Consider the following 18,158-nt stretch of genomic DNA (forward strand, 5'->3'; position numbering starts at 1 on the left):
TTTGATTTTGGGTTTTTCATGTTTTTCTACATGCTCAACTTCATATTGAAAGGTACAATTCCACAGAATTCACTTTTTCCGAAAGGCAAAGAATTTAAGAGCTATAAGTTTTGATTAATTCGGGCGTTCTGAATCCTAATATACAATAATCATTTTTTACTGTCATTTTTTACTGTTTAAACTTTACTGTCATAAAGAAATTACTTCTCTTTTTTGACAAAACTGTAAAAAATTACAAACATTTTGAAAATAAAGGTTTTAAATCAATGATCAGTTCAAGCGATTATTTCATTTTTCTTATATTTCTTTCATCTTCATGCCCCTCATTTTTTGTGTCGATTATTTTGAAAGAATGATATTTATCATTAAGCATAGGGGAACATGCCCTATTATGCGCCACCTAAGCGCATCGCTGATTTTCTAAGTATTCCACGTACAAATTGTGTTAAAAATGGGTGTAATCGTTGAAGAAAAGTGTTTTCTATAAATTCCTATGATTTTTCATTACTCAAATCGCAATAATTTCTTCAAAAACATGATTTTTAAAAACCATATTCAAAGCCACAGAACAAAACTGTGTTGCGAATACGCGCCGCTGTGTATTCAATACGCGCCTAGCAGCCGAACACACCCGAGAGTAGCCGAAGACCGAAAACACACCAATACTTACAGACACTTTGACTGAAAAGAAAATCAAAATGGACTAATAGAAATTTAACAACAAATGAAAAATAGATTTTTTGGGCTGAATTAACGCTCAAAATATGGTTTCAGACTTTTTGTTAATTTTCAATGAAAATTGGCCTTTTTGAAAAATTAATGCTATTTTCAGCCTACTACGGTTGGCGCGTTATAAAGAGCGCATGGGCCGTAATAGAACATACTCATAAAAAGCATACCTTAGCGAGTTCAGTATGATTTTTTAGCATAAAATCATAGTTAAGATTCTCCTCTATCGATCTGTCAGAAAATATTGTCTTATTTGTTTTTCTCTACTTGATGACACCTTATTGAAAGTGTTTTAAAATTTAGATCGAAATGAAGAAAAACCTAAATTGTGAAATTATCACGACACAGGGGCATTTTAAGGAAAAATTCATACTTGCCATGACCAATCACAGCATTTAAAACGAATTGGTAATATTTTGCAGGCTTAAAATGTTTCAGATTCTTCAAAACAAGAGTGGCGCGTATTAGCCACATGGGGCGTTATATGAACTTTTCCCCTACCCTACTTTTTACCACATGTATCCACTCGGCTGGACAACTCTAAACGATTAAAAAAAATGTAAAAAAGAGCAATCTTGAACAGAATCTAGACATTATTTTCAAACAAGCAAGAAAAAACAAAACAAAAATACTTGAAATTTAAATTTTTCATCGAATATCAGCAGCAGTGTTTAAATCGTATGTAAGGGTTATGCAAAAATTAATGTACATTTTCAAATCTATATATATAAAAAGCAATTTCTGTGGGTTTGTTTGTTTGTTTGTCCACCAAAGGCTCAGCCATCTTAAGAGCTAGAGAGCTGAATTTTGGCATGGATACTCATTAGGACCAGGAATGATGAAAAATGTTTACAGATTTTTGGATGACCGCTTCTAAAGAGGGTCGTCCATACAAGACAAATATTGTTTTCGCGATATTGACGTTAGTTTTCGTCGGATTTTGACAAAAATTTGCACATAAGGGTTTTGAGAGATGAAAAATTGATTCCAGATATTGAATTTGTGTCAGGGGTCGGCAAAAGGGGTCGTCCATATGAACTGTTCAGTTTTTTTTACTATATTGACATTATTTCGCATTGGATTGATATGAAAATTTGCACATGAGTGTTTTGAGGAACGAGCAATCGATTACAGGTAATAAATTCAGGGTCAGGGGTCGGCCAAAGGGGTCATCCATATCAACTTTTTGATGTTTTTACGATATTGGCGTTATTATGCATTGTATTAAGATGAAAATTTGCAAACGGGGATTTTAAGGAACGGACAATCGATTCCAGTTATCAAATTTTGTAGAAGGGGTCAGCAAAAGGGGTCGTCCATATCAACTGATCAATGTTTTTGCGATATTGGCGTTATTATAGATTTGAATTTGATAAAAATTTGCATAAGAGTATTTTGAGGAACGATCAATCGATTCCACGTTTCAAACTCAGGGTCAAAGATCGACCAAAGGAGTCGTCCATATAAACTGTTCAATGTTTATGCGGTATTGACGTTATTATGCATTGGATTGAGATTAAAATTTCTACATAGAAGTTTTGAGGGACGCTCAATTGTTTCAGATTTCAAATCTCCATATTATTTGTTCACTGTTTTTGCTATATTGGGGGTTAATCTGCGAGTCGAGTGGCGTGTGACTCATGAAATTCCACTTCTTATCCTGACTCTAGGAAATGTTACAGAGAAGAAACGTTAGTATGAATGAGCTCCAAAAATCAATCACAGAACATTTGAGCTGAAACTTCTAGCTTAAAGTGGTTTCTGGAGTTGGCACAACGATTTTGCACATCACCCATAAGCCCCATTGTCTTGATTATACATTGGATTTTAATGAATATTTGCACATGGGAGTTTTATAGCACAGGAAATTGATTTCACGTGTCAAATTTTGACAAGAAGTCAGTAAAAGGGTTCGTCTTAATATTTTCGATTTTTTTTGTAATAATTACGTTGTTAGGCAAAAATTTAAACACAAGAGTTTTGTAGGACGCGGAATCGATTCCTGATAACAAATTTTCTATCAGACGACAGAAAAAGGGGTCGTCCACATTTACTGTTTAATGTTTTTGCAATAATTGTTTTATTATGCATGAGATCCAGACAAAAATTCATTCACGGTTGTTTTACAAAACGGACAATTGATTTATGAGTTAAATTTTTTAATCAGACGACAATCAGATCATAATTTCGTTGTTATGCATCCGAAAAAGACAAAAATTCGTACACGGGTGTTCTTTTCGACGGTCAAACAATTTCTTCAATTTCCGTCTGGTAGACAAGCAAATTCTGTTTAGTATTTTAAGCATTTTTTTTTTTCGTGAAAATGCGTCCCAATTACCAACCAAATACAAAATCATGAGGTTTAAAGTTAAAAGCGAAACGAAGTTCGTACGGGATCAGCTAGTTGACTATAAAAAATCATCTATGAACGCTAATTCTAAAAATTTTGAAAGACTAATTTGAGTTTTTTATTTGAAGTAGCAAATAACCTCACCAAACGCGAGTAGAATTCGGAATGTTTGGAAAAACCCAGATAATCTCGGCCATATTTGACTTTTCTCGAATTATTTATGGGCAAACCTGGATATAACAAGAAAATCTAGAATAAACGATAAAGTATAAAGCTTTCTTCAGTGAAAGATACACTGATACACCTAAGATGTTAAACTGAAACTATAAGTTTATGATGATTTTGTAGCTTTTTCAACTGATATTTTAAGAGCCCTCCGTTCTTCCTGTGGAGAAATTTTAAGGTGGGAGGGTGCACTCATACAATTTTTTACATCACTCGAGAACTTATCCAGAAAATGGAACCAAATTTCGCTTGGTAGGGTATTTGAGTAGTTACGAGGAATGTTTCTATGAATATTTGGTACTACTGCCTTCTTCCGGTGTATGATAGGAAGGAAGAGAAGGGGGCTCCGTTACAATTTTTAGCATATATCGAGAACTAATCGAGCAAATGGAAACAAATTTGACATGGGATTCGATTTCTTGGTATAGAGGTGATCAAGCAGAAAAAAATAATCAAATTTGTCATGGGAAGGTATTTGAGTACAAGATAAGTTTCTATGGAATTTTACAGCCCCTTCTGTCCTGCAGTGTGGAGAGGGGAGGGACGGAGGAGATTCCATATAAATGTTGATGGATTACTTAAAACTTGGTAACCAATATAACCAAATTTAATATGAGAGTTTTTGGATACGAAAAAATGGGATCTCTACCACCTTCCAGCATATGCAGATGGGAGGGGAAAGGAGGGCTCCCATACAAGTTTTTTGGCATAAACCGAGATCATAATCATCAAATTTGGTATATAACCGTTTTCAGTACCGGGGATGGTTTCATAATAGTTTCAGAACCCTCCGAATTGAAAAAGGGGAGGCTCTCATACAAATGTTTCATATTATATGACACAACTCATACAATTTTCAAACAACTTCCCTTAAATTTTCTAAAAAACTTACACGATGATATAATTTATTGTATTCTTAAACATATTTTGACACATTCAGATGATTTGTTATTTGAGACTCCCCTGCCATTTTTGAAATGGGGGGAGGGGGGTTCCCATGTAAAATCCATCAAAATGTGGCAGAACTCAAACAATTTTATACTATTTTGATCAAATTTCGAACACATCGAAGTTGTCAAGTCAAAAAGAACATAAGTATAAAAAAACTCGAATTATTTTGAAGACACCGTTGCACATAAAAGTTATAAATGATTAGATAATTGTTTCAATTTTCAAAAAAGTTTAGGTTTTGGCTCCCATATAAAAATCCCGTTAATTATTACACTATCCTAAAAGTTTGAAGAGATTTGCTTTAAACTTGCTACTAAACTTGCTAGTAAACTAATTATAGACGAGTCAGGATTTAATTAGACAAATTATTGTACTGTAAGACCACTTCTTTTTAAGAAAAAGGAGGAAAGCTCCAATGCGAATTTGATGTAATATATGATTTAGTATGTGAAAATACTGGAATAAATTTCATGTGGTTCTTGACAAATTCGGTACACATACAAGTATAGATGCAAATTAGATGATTTAATATATAAAATTTCTTCCAACTTTTGTGGATGCTCCCATACAAAACCAAACATATGATTGAACATAAATCGAAATAAATTCTGGTGGTTTGCACCAAACTAGTGATGATTAGTTTTGATAGATAAGTTATGATTAACACGTTCGTCGTCACGCTCATTTTGGTAGTTTTACTAGCCGGGCCCAAAGAAATTTTCAGAGAGAGAAAGCAAAGAGGGAGAACTCCCATATTTGAAACGTGTGGCGAAGCTGAGCGGTTAACTCAAGTAAGAGAGCGTCACACGCTTTTTGATGTGTCGGGGCCCCCCAGGAAATACAACCGTCACCCGAATATGGGTGCCGTGGCGACGAACGTGTTAAATATGGTTTTGTTGATAGATTTTTCCATGTTTTTAAGGTGGATTTTCATAGTATTTTTTTTTTCAATATTCTTAAACAATTTCTAAGTAACTTCACTAAATTCGGTGAACAAGTCAGATTTGATAATGAGATGATTGAATCACCTCATATTTTTAAAGAACGGGAATATTCAATAACAGAAATGAAATAATGATTGAAATTTTATAGAGTTTTCCATTTTTAAAACATTTTTGAAATTTAAGTATTAAGAGAAATAAAGATACAGATCTTCCTAGAAAACACAGAAATATAAAATCTTTATGGTCAATTGTTGAATTATCACAACCTAATTCATTTCTAAATTCTTCGAATCATAGATCAACGTCTCTTTTTCTAGAATAAATTTTAAAAAGTCCTATCTATACTAGGAATACTTGAAAAGAATCGCTTTTTTGTGAAAATGTAAGAAATATCGTAGAAAGGTTTAAAATATATGTTAAATATTTATTATATACATGCGTGGTCCTATGGGGGGGTGATCGGGGTGATCACCCCCCCCCCCCCCCCCCAAGCGGCAAAAATCCGTTACAAAATACCCGTAAAAGCTTGAATTTCTATAAAAAGTTGAAACTTTTCTTAGTAGATGTGCTTTACAATTTTAAAAATTTTCCACTCCGTGGGGGTGTTTATTCATCAAAAAAGTTAATTTATCACTTTAAAAGGCTCAATATTGAAAAAAGTCGGTCCATCAAACTCAAACAGCTCTAACTTAGGATTCCCTGGACTGAATTATACCAAATAACTTTTGTTGATAAGTTACTCAACAAAAGTGTGTTGTTGAGTGTTGATTTGGAATTTGCTATTAATATAATGTAGAGACAACTTATTTTTAAATTGTCACTGACTTCCCTCATATGCCTCAATTAACACGAGCAAATCGCAACAAATTTTAGTATTTGCTTCAAATTCAGAGCTTCTGAATTCTTGATTTTGTTTTGAATTTTAATTAAATGAAAAATTTGGAAAAGTCATATAGGGGGGTGAAAATGGTTATAACACTGAAAAACTTGAAATATTTGTTCTGAATTCATCATACATTTATTGCCTTCAATTGCAAAATAAAAAATCAGCTTCTGAATCACAGTAAAGATTCTCTTTCGCGAGAATTTTTCACCTTCAATTAATCCACCATTCAAATATGAATTATAAACTTAAAATTAATAACTTCATAATTCATATTTCATAATATATAAAATTCAAAAACAAAAATTTAAATTTTAGATCTGTTTTTTTTTTAAATTCTGTTTAAAATGTATCACATCAAACATTCATATTATGAATGACTGTGAAAAAAATATAAGTACTGCCAAACCGAAATCGAATATAAAATATTCATAGTAAGAGTTTAAATTTAAATAAATCTTTTTGTTGTAAAATGACTTTTGCGTTTCCTATGAGTTTTTAGTGCCAAAAAGGAACAAAAAAGTATTTATATCAGCTGTTTCAGGAATTGGTGTTGGATATAGAGATTCAAATTCATCTCTAGAACCCAAAATCTGCATTCAAAACTATAACACAAGAAAACAAAATTCACATTTCCCGAAGTGCAAAGAATTTGAAAACTGATTTCAACTTATTTAGAAGCTCTAAATGTAATTTTTTTATTATTTTATCAGCTCTTTTTTCCGGTATAAATTTTGAAAATACAAGGCTCATTGGAGAAATTTGTGTTTTTTTTAGCAAAAGTGTAAAATATCAAAAAAAAGATATTAACTAAATGATCAATTTTCATAAAGACTGTGAGTAATTTACCCTGAGAAAAAATTATAGAAGTAAGTATCTTTCCCCATTTTGAAAAATACAAAGATTATCTAGACGAAATCTTTATTGTTTTTTTTCCGGGAATTTGTTACTTTTTAGCATGCTGCTCTCTGGCCTGCATCGTTGAATGAATAAAGGATAATGGAAAGATTTAACATATTTTTTGTTGCTCAGGTTAGTTACTTCATCAATTATCATTGATCGATTTCACTCTGAACTGCTAAGTTTAAAAATTACTCAATGCCAGAAAATAAGAAGGGGAAAAAAAGACAAAAACCGAGTTTGAAACGCAAAAATCTTCCAAAATCAGTTTGCCAGGGTCTTAATTTTTCCCTTGTGAATTAAAATTATCCCCTTATCATTTCACTATTTTTTCGGCAGCAAGCCATTCTATCATGCAAAACAGTCAGAAGATCTTTTAGTGATTTTTAACCAACACTCCAGGATTTCTAGATCTACAGCAATTATGTCACCGATACTGCTTTCAAATATAGCTTAAGGTTTGATATTCTTAATCTGAAAGCTTGGCTATTTCAATTGCAAATTATTGAGACTGTTCACTAAAGAAGAATATTAACATTCAAAATTAACCCTTCATTTCATAATTTTCTTAATAATTCAAAATTATTTAAAAAAATTGGTAATTATATGAAGGTGAACAAAGATTAATCACTTTCCTTTGTAATTTATTTATTGTAATACAATTTAGATTGAAAATTTTGAATTAAAACTTTAAATTCAAGAGCAAATCAAATAAAATCGGTTCCAGAATTTAGAAATTGATTTTGATAATTGGTTTTTTCTACTTATTTATTTTTAAAGTGTTGATTTTATATATGGCGTTTTCAAATTTGCAAATTATAATACTAAATTTCCAAATCACGATTCAGTAAAATACCCCAATGAAGAATTCAATGCCCGTTAGTTCTGTTTGTTTATTTGTTTATCGAGCTTATCGGTGAAAAGTAAAATACTTCCGATAAATTATAAAATACCAGAGCCCTAATATTTAGAAGCTCAGGAAAAAAATGAAGATAACTTGAATTTTTTTTTCTACATGTTCATCTCTCAACAACGTATGCATTATTCATTGAAAAAATTACATTTATAACTAGAATTTTTTTAAAGAGCTCTTAAAGTGACAATTATAAAATACCAGATATGTATACCTTAGAAAAATATCAACATTTTTTCGCAGTGGTTATTATTAATTCGCTGGTTGTTTTATAAAGGGATAAACCCCCCCTCCCCATCCCTTCTCCTTTTGCTCACTCAAATGATTGTTTTTTTCACCAGATATTAACGTTCTTTAATATTAACTGATTTTTGAAAATTGGAAAATCACCCCCCCCCAAGAGCCGACTCTAGGACCGCCCCTGATTATATATCTATCTATGCTTAATTTTAATAACTTTTTGTCTGATAAGATACGAAGTTGCGGTCTTCGACAAAGTTGTTCAGCTGAAAATTTCCTTTGAGGAATTTATAAATTGACACAAAAACCTTTAGCAGGCTCGGTTCCACAGAAGTAACAAAAATGATGATAATTTTTCAGTACAACTATTTAATTTTCCCATACCTAAAAACCTTCGAATAAAAATATCAATTGATAGTTGCAAATTGCCATATGTAAACGAAAACTACATGTGATAATTTTTTTTTAGAAAAAAAAACTCCATGTTCTTACTAATTTTCCCAAAACATCATAAAAAACAAATAAATTTTTTACTGAGCTCAATTAATCGTTTGAAGACATCGAAAAAGCACACGCTCAAATTGATATCAGCTGCTTGCGTTTTTGGCACAATCGACAGCAAATAATTACAGCCAATTTCTTCCATTCAGTGCCTCGATCAGCAAGAAAAGAAACCAAACCCGGTTTGTAATGTTCTGAAGATCATCAACCTAGAGAAGAGAAAAAAGTGCAGAAAATTAACGAAGCAAAAGTGAACCAAACCAAGAAAAAAAAATTGCTACAGTATGCCTTCAATGGAGGCAGCTGTAGCAAGTGAACCTACAATTTGGACGAACAGTTAATGAGCTATCACCGTAAACATCAGTTCTGAGGTAGCAGCAGTTGTTGATAAGCATGCGACTGCATTTTTTCGACCGATACGAGAAACCGGTAGTATGGTGTACTAATTATTATCACCGTCGTCGTTAAGCATGTGAAGAAGTGTTGCTTGACCCGTTCTAGCAAAGGTTAAGTAAGGAAAAGAGAAAAGTTGTGTCCCAAAGATTGTAATTTGAATTTGTGGTAGTGATAGTGTCTGTCCAAAGCATGACGTCGACAATAACGGCCAATAGCCCGATTGTTTCGTCGAAAATCAACCAAGCAAAAACTGACAGTAATGAAGGGTCCAGAGAATATTCTTCCTTGGGATTTGATACAACAGACTTTGTTGCATCAAGGAAGACTGAAATAGATAGCGACGATGAATACAACACCCTTTTCACCAGGAAGCTATCGCTGGATAGTCAACTCAACAGCACTGCCATTTTCACCGGATCCTGCCCATCGCCCTCCTCCATGGACGACTACCGAGGAGGCTTACTCAGTCCCTCCAAGGTAGAAAGTGTTCCTAATGCGCCAACCATCTCAAAGCGTCCAAGCGGATCAAGCTTCGGCTTCGAGAATACGTTTGCGATACTGGAACAGCAACTATCCAGCAAAAAACAAACGGCGCAGCAGATCCGAGAGTTCCTCAAGTACAACGAACTGTACAAAACGCCAGTATTTTGTGATGCATCTCCACTGTCGTCCGGTGGCGTTGGTTTGCTGCGAAGTATCAGCGAACACACAGAGAATTCGTTAGATGACCCCACGGACAATGAAGACAGTGAACCACCGAGTTTCCTGGAGCTGGAACTGGAGGCATCTAGTAGGCTTCGCAAGCTTAGGGAGCGTATCGGAGGCAGCAGTCAGTCTGTCGAAAGTCAAGCAGAACAGCAGAACATAAAATCCCCTATGGTGGAAGCGCTGTATGGCATTAGTGCGGAAATTTTGGCTCGGGCAGGATCCGAACGAAAGGTGCATCCCAATCCGGAGGTGTTTTTAAAGAGTGAAGCTAGTGATGTTACAGCGGCAAGTGGTAGTGGTGGTGCTGGTGGTAAAGTAGTTGCTGGGGAGGAAAGCGGAACCGGTCAAGCTGGAGAGTATCCGGAGTATTTGTATCATGTAGCGAAGGGACCCGATGGGCGAATGTACTTGAAAGTGGTGCGCAGTTTGCTGTTGGACTCAGGTAAAGTTTCCCATCATCTTCTCAAATGAAACAAATCTAAACGCCTGCATAGGTTTAAAAAACGATTGACCTGAGTGGTTTTTGTTTTGTTACTGTGCTATCCATTCTGCAAAAGTACACTGTTCTTAATACTTTTTAAACGCGGTTCGAACTGCTCCTATACTCATACATTCTTCCTAAGCTAGTTTCCTGATTGACCATTCACAGTGTACGCTCCTTTTTTAAACTCAATATTAAGTTTGACCGAGGTCCAAAACATAGTTCGATTCTATGAACTTGAAGTTAGGTGACTTTTTTCCTCCTTGCGATGATTCAAAACGGAGTTCGAACTACTAACTCAAAACTGATTCCTTTTTTTCCTTCGGCGAGGGAGCAAAGCTAAGTTCGACCTTATGTACTAAAAACTGAACTCTCTTTGTTGGACTGAAAACACTTAGCGAGTTCACTTCGAACCGGAACAGCAACCATCGAAAACGTCGCAGATTTTGTCCGTCATTGTCATCATATGGTGAATGACATGGAAATGACATGTCCGAAAACTTCCGGATGTTATCTACTTCCCGTGGGAAGTAACATCCGGAAAGGAAACTTCGTTGTAGTTTTGACCGGGAGTTTCCAAATTTTCCACCGCTCTGTAATTGCAATTCAATGTATACCGGAACAGCAGCATCCGATTATAAAAAAAATTAAGCATCCTTTAATTCCCTGAAAATAAACAGCCCCCGAATATTTAAAAAGATAAATTTGAGTTTGGCTGCCGAACATAGTTTTGAGTATGCCTATCAAAACTTAGTTTTACGATTGCCCAGTCGAACTCAAAGTTGAGAGCTGCCACTAAAGTGCTGTTTTGAAACAAAAAAACATAATTTTGAGTTTTAAAAAAGGAGCGTGTGCCCCATTTGTGCACAATCCGTTTTCTTTTATCAAACGAACAGCTGATTTCTCATGTTTACATTTTCTCGGCATATCGTGATAGGGTAAACATAACGACAACATTACGCATGTTCAATGACCAGATAGTAACGAAATGAAATTGACAATGCTATTGTTGTGGTTTTTCAAGCGCACCTTTGTAAAGAGAATATACATTTTTTATTTGATTAATTGTAAATTCATAACAAGTTAAGACATGAAAGTATGTTAATGATTTTAATTATAGAAGTTTTTAAAAGAAAGAGTTGAACAGTGCTTACCATCAAAGATCAAAATGACGACCAGTTGGTGTTTGCATTTTTCAAAACAAAAACAAAAAGGTACCCTACCACAATCTGTCTCAGGAAATACTCTATTTCTTCGCGAAAAAAGACAACGCTTACTTCATTTGGATGTAAACAACAGTACGCAGCCAAAATTTGGTTGCAAACTAGACGATTTTGGAAATGACGGTTATTTAACCCATTCGAGACCGATTGCACACCGTGTGTGCAATGGAATTTTTGTGCCTTTGTCAGAACAATCTTTCATTGTGAGTTTACTATTGCTCGGAAAAATAATATTCTTATACCAATGGAATTCGCAAATGTCAGGAAACATTGAAGAAATTATTGAAAAAGTGGAATCAGGAATTATAACTTCAGGTGTTAAGAAACTTTTTTATAATTCTCCCTTTCGAAAAGCAAACGAAATGCAAAAAATTACACATATCAGGGTGGCCACAGAACGAGGAAACCGGGAAATACCGGGATTTTAAAATCGAATCGGAAAAACCGGGAATTCAGACTCAAACCGAGAAAAAAATAACAAATGGAAACAAAAATTAAATTTTGATTCCAAGATCATGGATTTAACCCAAAATTTAGAATTCAGAATTGTTATTTAAATTTCAGAATTCAACAGTTCAAAAATGAGTAGTAAGAAAATCATAAGTTTTAAAATTTTAAAATTACTCTAATGTCTCTTTAATTGCCTTTGAAATTATCACCAGAACCCAGAGCTCAAAACTGTCTCGAAAAATGAGAGGACATATTCAAAAAATCACTTAAAATTTTTCAAGTATGTATGTCATGACAATCATTTAAAAAAAACTATCACTCTTATAAGTTTTTTAAAGTTAAAACACAAAACAGAAATTAAAAATTAATCTACAAATCATCTTTACGCACGACGCGGTGTTTTTTCTTGTAGCTTAATAACAACTAATTCGACATCTTTTAAAATTTGCGGAGTTAAATAGGAAACGATCAGAAAACTTCAAACTCTACTTTCAAAAGCTTAAATATGTTACGATTCCTATGAAAATGTACAAAAAAAATTGAATGAACTGATTTTTTACCTGCTTTAAAATTAGGTAAAAAATCGGTTCATTCAAATTTTTTGTAAATTTTCATGGGAATCGTAATCGTCAAAATATTTTAGGAAAATATAATTAATTTCCAGTGAAAATTTACTTGAAATACCCTTAAAAATAGGACTTTAAGAAACAATGTAAAGAAGTTATAAGAACTTTTTTAAGAGAGTGTGTTTAGACACTTGAAAATTGTTACAATTATTCAGCATGCATGGCACCATACTAAGAATATATTTGTTTTTTTTGAGTGAAGTTTATCAGCAAAATATCATTGTAGGTATTTGAATTTTTAAAAGAGATTTTGTTTCAACAAACAAACAAAATTAATTCATTAAAATTTATCGTTTTTACTTCTTTGCTCGATAAAACAAGGCAACAAAATTCACGTTCTCCGTGGTGCCAAAGTTTTAAGAGCTAATTTTGATTAATTTGAGGTCACTGAATCCAAATTTGCTGTTTGATTTTTTTCACCTGCTCAAATATTTTAGATTCGAGGGTTAACTTCTGAAAAAAGATCAAAATTCACTTGTTTCTGCATAACCTCTACTGCATGAACTAATAAGTAGAGAAAAAAAATTGTCAATAGAAAGAATTTAAATCACTTCTAGCTTAGAAATTGATGCCAAAAAAATTGAGCTCTTTGAAAAGTTTAAGAAATAAGACAATTTTTTAGATTATAAATGTAGTTTGCGACGTTTTGTAGTACTGAATCAAGCTCAAATACTGTTGGAAAAAAATCAAGACCATATATGGGTTCGTATGCAGTAGGGGATTTAGAAATGCTCTACAGTGTATTGTTTGAAACTTTTATGACTACTTCGAACTTCAAACAAGTGGTAATTTTTTTATTTTGAAATTTCTATAAAAATTGGCAACAATTTCGTCAGAATATTTGGTTTGGGGTCATTTTTAAATTTCTCTACCCTGCACAGTGGTTTAAAACTCGAAAAACGTGATCATGGGCTTTTTGATGCCTTAGATGTCAAAATAGCTTAATGACATGTTCTACAATGTTTCATTATTTTTAATTGCGCATATTATGCCATTATTATTTTTCTGATCGATTCACCTAAAAGTAGGATATTTTTTTTATTTTTTGAATTTGTCATCCAATCAAAATGATGTGTTCAAAAAACTTGTAGACAATACAATTTTAAAAAACTTTGTAAAAGACTTTGAAGCTCTATCTCTCAAAACAACAGGTTTATAAACATTTTTTCTTAAAACTAACCTCAAAAAACGAAATTTTCGTTTAACTTTTTTCAAAATGACTTTCGAGTCTTACTTTATATGAGAGAGTTGTAACAATTGTAAAAGTACACAACTTCATTGTAGGTGTCAAGTTTCATCTTGACGATAAATGGTACTTTTTATGTAATTACGTTTTAAAATTGCATATTTCCATTGTTCCATATCTCTAAAAGTTGCAAACTTATGAAAACAAAATTATATGCATTTGAAAGGCACATTCTTAAGCTTTAATGAACATATAATTTCATTTGTATGTATCAAGTTTTACTACTAAAATCATTTATCTGAACGATGGTAGTTTTGAAGTTTTTGTTAAGCCAGCCAGGCAAACTCTTGCTTTTTAGCAAAAGGAAGGATGAAATCTTCTTTTTTTTCTATTCCTACCGTTGACAAGTAAGACGACATTTCTTAATTTGTTAAGATTGAAGAGTTGGCCCTGTCTAGAAGCGTTAGTTCCATTATATTTAGTAAATCATTTATCTGAAAGACCTGATGGCAATACAGCAAAGCGTTTTTTTTCAAGAATCAGAAAAATCTGCAGAAATCAATGGTACTTATAGAGTACGATTTGTTTTTTCTGTATTAACTTTTAATATTGAAGGTATAGATTTGGAAGTCATCCAACGATGCGGTGCTATTCTGCAAGTTTTGGCTTCTGGCCAGAAAATAAATGTGGAAAAATTCGATATGTTTTCTAAGGAAACGGTCATAAAACTAGTCAATTTGTATCCGTGGTATTACATATATACCCGCAGCAGTTCACAAAATTTTATTTCATGGGGCTCAAATCGTGAAACACTTTTTAATACCCATTGGGCAATCATCCGAAGACGTTCAAGAGTCTAGGAATAAGGATATTCGAAATTTTAGAGAACATCACTCTCGAAAATTTTCAAGGCAAGCAACAAACATCGACCTTATGCATCGGATGCTCGAATCTTCGGACCCTCTTATAACAAGTCTAAGAAAATCTAAACCAAGACCACATTTTTCCTTTGTTGCCTAAATGCTTGATTTAGAACAATCAGAAGAAGAAGATCATGAATTTAATTTTTAATATTTCATTCTAATTTACTCTCTTACACATCTATTTAACCAAAAATAAAACTTTATAAATAAAGAAAAAAACTTTAAAGAAAGCCATGAAAATTAAAAGTTACAAAGTCATGCATCTATGCCACTTTCGTGTTAAAAGGGCAACATTTTTAAAGATGTGTGTCGATAAAATACGCAAAATGCGCGTTATTTCAAAATTACCTTCTTTCAGATAAATGATTTACTAACTATAATGGAAATAACGCTTCTAGACAGGGCCAACTCTTCAATCTTAACAAATTAAGAACTATCGTCTTCACTTGTCAACGGTAGGAATAGAAAAAAAGAAGATTTCATCCTTCATTTTGCTAAACAGCAAAAGATTGCCTGGCTTGCTTAACAAAAACTTCAAAACTACCATCTTTCAGATAAATGATTTTAGTAGTAAAACCTGATACATACAAATGAAATTATATGTTCATTAAAGTTTAAGAATGTGCCTTTCAAATGCATATAATTTTGTTTTCATAAGTTTGCAACTTTTAGAAATATGGAACAATGAAAATATGCAATTTTAAAACGTAATTACACAAAAAGTACCATTTAACGTCAAGATAGAAACTTGACACCTTTAATGAAGTTGTGTATTTTTACATTTGTTACAACTCTCTCATATAAAGTAAGACTCGAAAGTCGCTTTGAAAAAAGTTAAACGAAAATTTCGTTTTTTGAGGTTAGTTTTTAGAAAAATGTTTATAAATCTGTTGTTTTGAAAGATAGAGCTTCAAAATCTTTTACAAAGTTTTTTAAAATTGTGTTGTCTACAAGTTTTTTGAACTTATCATTTTGATTGGATGACAAATTCAAAAAATAAAAAAAATATCTCACTTTTAGGTGGATCGATCAGAAAAAAAATAATGGCAAAATATGCGCAATTGAAAATAATGAAACATTGTAGAACATGTTATTAAGCTATTTCGACATCTAAGGCATCAAAAAGCCCATGATCACGTTTTTCGAGTTTTAAACCACTGTGCCCTGGGGCCTAAAAAGTTTCTTTTTAGTTCTAAATTCATCCATGGTTTTTAGCAGAATTTTTAAGTAACCATAGTTTGTATTGGAAAACTGAATATTTTATTCTGAAAATTCAACCTCATATTTTATGTAGAACCAAGCCTGCTCACGTTTTTCCTGTCAATTTAAGAATTTTTAAAAGGTAAACTTCCGCTTAACACCTTTGTCGAAGACTGTAATTTTGTTTCTTATTGGGCAAAAATGTTATCAGCAATTTAATAGGGGTATCTCTTTTGCAGTATGGCATTGTAAAACAATCAATTACACTAAAGTAGGAACAAAAACCATAAATAAGCTTGGATCCACAAAACATACAAAAATAATGTTGATTTTGTTGAAAAAAATATTCAATTTTCCGATACAAACACAAAAGTTCAAGTTTATTCATGTAAACGTTACCTTAAAAACTCTGCAAAAAATCATGAATGAATTTTTAACCAATACGAAACTAGACCCCAGGGTTTGATAAATTCAAATTGAACAATCCTTTAAGAATCTGTAATATCAATGTTTAGCAATAAAATTGTATCTATTACTGAATGTTCAACAGTTGAAATAATCAACATTCGATGAGTGAGTTATAAGATGGAATGCACTTCAGAACAATTTTAAATTCACCGATACTTGAATTTTGTGATCTGAAATGACACACTTGGTATCCGTAACTTATCAAAAAACGGTAGAATATCACATTTGAATCAATTGAATACTTTTGGTTCGTAAAATGGCCATAATGACGACTGATTTTTTTTTTTTGGTATTTATTTGTGACACTTGTAACGCGATTGACTAAATGAAAAGATTATTTAGCACACCATTTAAAAAAAATGTGACCTTGATTTAAAAGCATCAACCAAAAAAAAATTTAATGCATTAAAGTGTCGTAAATTTCAGCTTTTCTACACCCATAACGATTTTGTATAAGATGTTTTTTAATCATTTTTAGAAAAAGTGATAAAATCCTCAAATCTGAATCGAGTTCGTCTAAATGTTCAGTGATATGGATATGATGAAACATCCAAATCAATTAAATGAGTTGAAAATTTAAGATCATCAAAGCCTGGAAAATCTTGAATTTATGACCGGAAAAAAAACCGGGAAAGAACCGGGAATTACAAAATTAAAAAGTTGTGACCACCCTGTCTGGGTAATCTGAGTTTTGAGTTCAGATTTCAAAACCCATAGTTCTGGTTCGTTAAGAATTCAAAAATTATAATCAAAATTATGGACATAAATCGTACTCAAACCCTGGTTAGATGTGTGAAATTAACTTGCCTTAATTGAATAAACTCGCGTTCAATTTTGAATTAATTTTAATTAAGTTAATTTTAAATAACTCTGAATTTCCTCAAATATTGAACTTGTTCCATTTTCAATTCGAAGAATCGTTGCAACATGACAAAGCATGATAGTTAAGATTTCCCTCCCTTCCCCCACTTATTTCGAAAAAGTAATCATAGAGATAGACACAGATGTTATGTAAAATGATGTGAAATATGCTAAATTTATAACGTCTCATTAGAAATTTCGAAAAAAAAGAAATTGTAATGTGATACGTTCTTGCCGCTGTTATTCAGAAACGGATATTGTTCTGAACGAACATATTTGCTATCTGCACATCTGCATTTTTATTGCATTAATAACTGCATTCATTCACGAACTTTGCGCGCATTTCCTTCAAATTGCTCAACCCAATCGTCGTCACTCAGTCCTAGTCAACTTCAGATTTGAACTAGTTGAATGACCCATAGCCCGAAGAAAATCCTGGTTTCAGTTTTATGGACTCCTCGAATTGGTATCGAATTTCTCGAACGTCATTCGGTTGTCGATTAGCAAAATTCAAAATATCTTCCTGCCACGGCTTGATTTTTAGTGGAGTCGACGAAATGACCATAATAAAAGGTTCGCTACCGAACGAAGAGACGGATTCACAAATTTACGAGCTCCGTTTTCTAGTTCGATAATTGATGAACTCTCAAGCAGGAATGCGAAGCTCTCGAATTTCAATCTGCTGATGGGGTTTAATCAATTAATTTCGTCTATTTTTGGATTAGCAGAGGAAGATGGTTTTCGACAAGTGGCATTTTTATGACGTTCAAATGGTTTGGATATAAGCTAATGCATCCAACTTTGAAATTAATTAGTATCATCAATTACGGTTGATAATTATTTCGTTCAATGGTGAAAATATCCATTTAGGTAAAATCGTGATAAAACCCGGCTTGAGGCTTCCAAAGTTAAAAAAAAACTAAATGTTTTGAGACTTTTGGTGTTGTAGGATATCCCTTAAAATTTTGGCTTAGTTTTCATCAGCTTATTACCAAACATT

At 32.7% G+C, this 18,158-nt stretch overlaps 1 protein-coding gene across 3 annotated transcripts in view; it reads left to right on the forward strand.

Annotated features, from left to right (window-relative positions):
- The window catches only part of LOC129744102 (trafficking kinesin-binding protein milt-like), a 341,216-nt gene that overhangs the window by 146,070 nt on the left and 176,988 nt on the right, over positions 1-18,158 (forward strand). Inside the window, exon 1 of one of the 3 annotated variants that reach the window (XM_055736470.1) lies at positions 9,207-10,182. The exons of the other annotated variants lie outside the window; for them this stretch is intronic. Coding sequence (XP_055592445.1) covers positions 9,222-10,182 — 961 coding nt within the window. The 5' untranslated portion in view covers positions 9,207-9,221. Of the gene's footprint in view, positions 1-9,206; positions 10,183-18,158 lie in introns of those variants that run through there. 3 annotated transcript variants of the gene reach the window in all.

This window comes from Uranotaenia lowii, chromosome 2 (assembly GCF_029784155.1).
Source record: "Uranotaenia lowii strain MFRU-FL chromosome 2, ASM2978415v1, whole genome shotgun sequence".
Taxonomy (NCBI): domain Eukaryota; kingdom Metazoa; phylum Arthropoda; class Insecta; order Diptera; family Culicidae; genus Uranotaenia; species Uranotaenia lowii.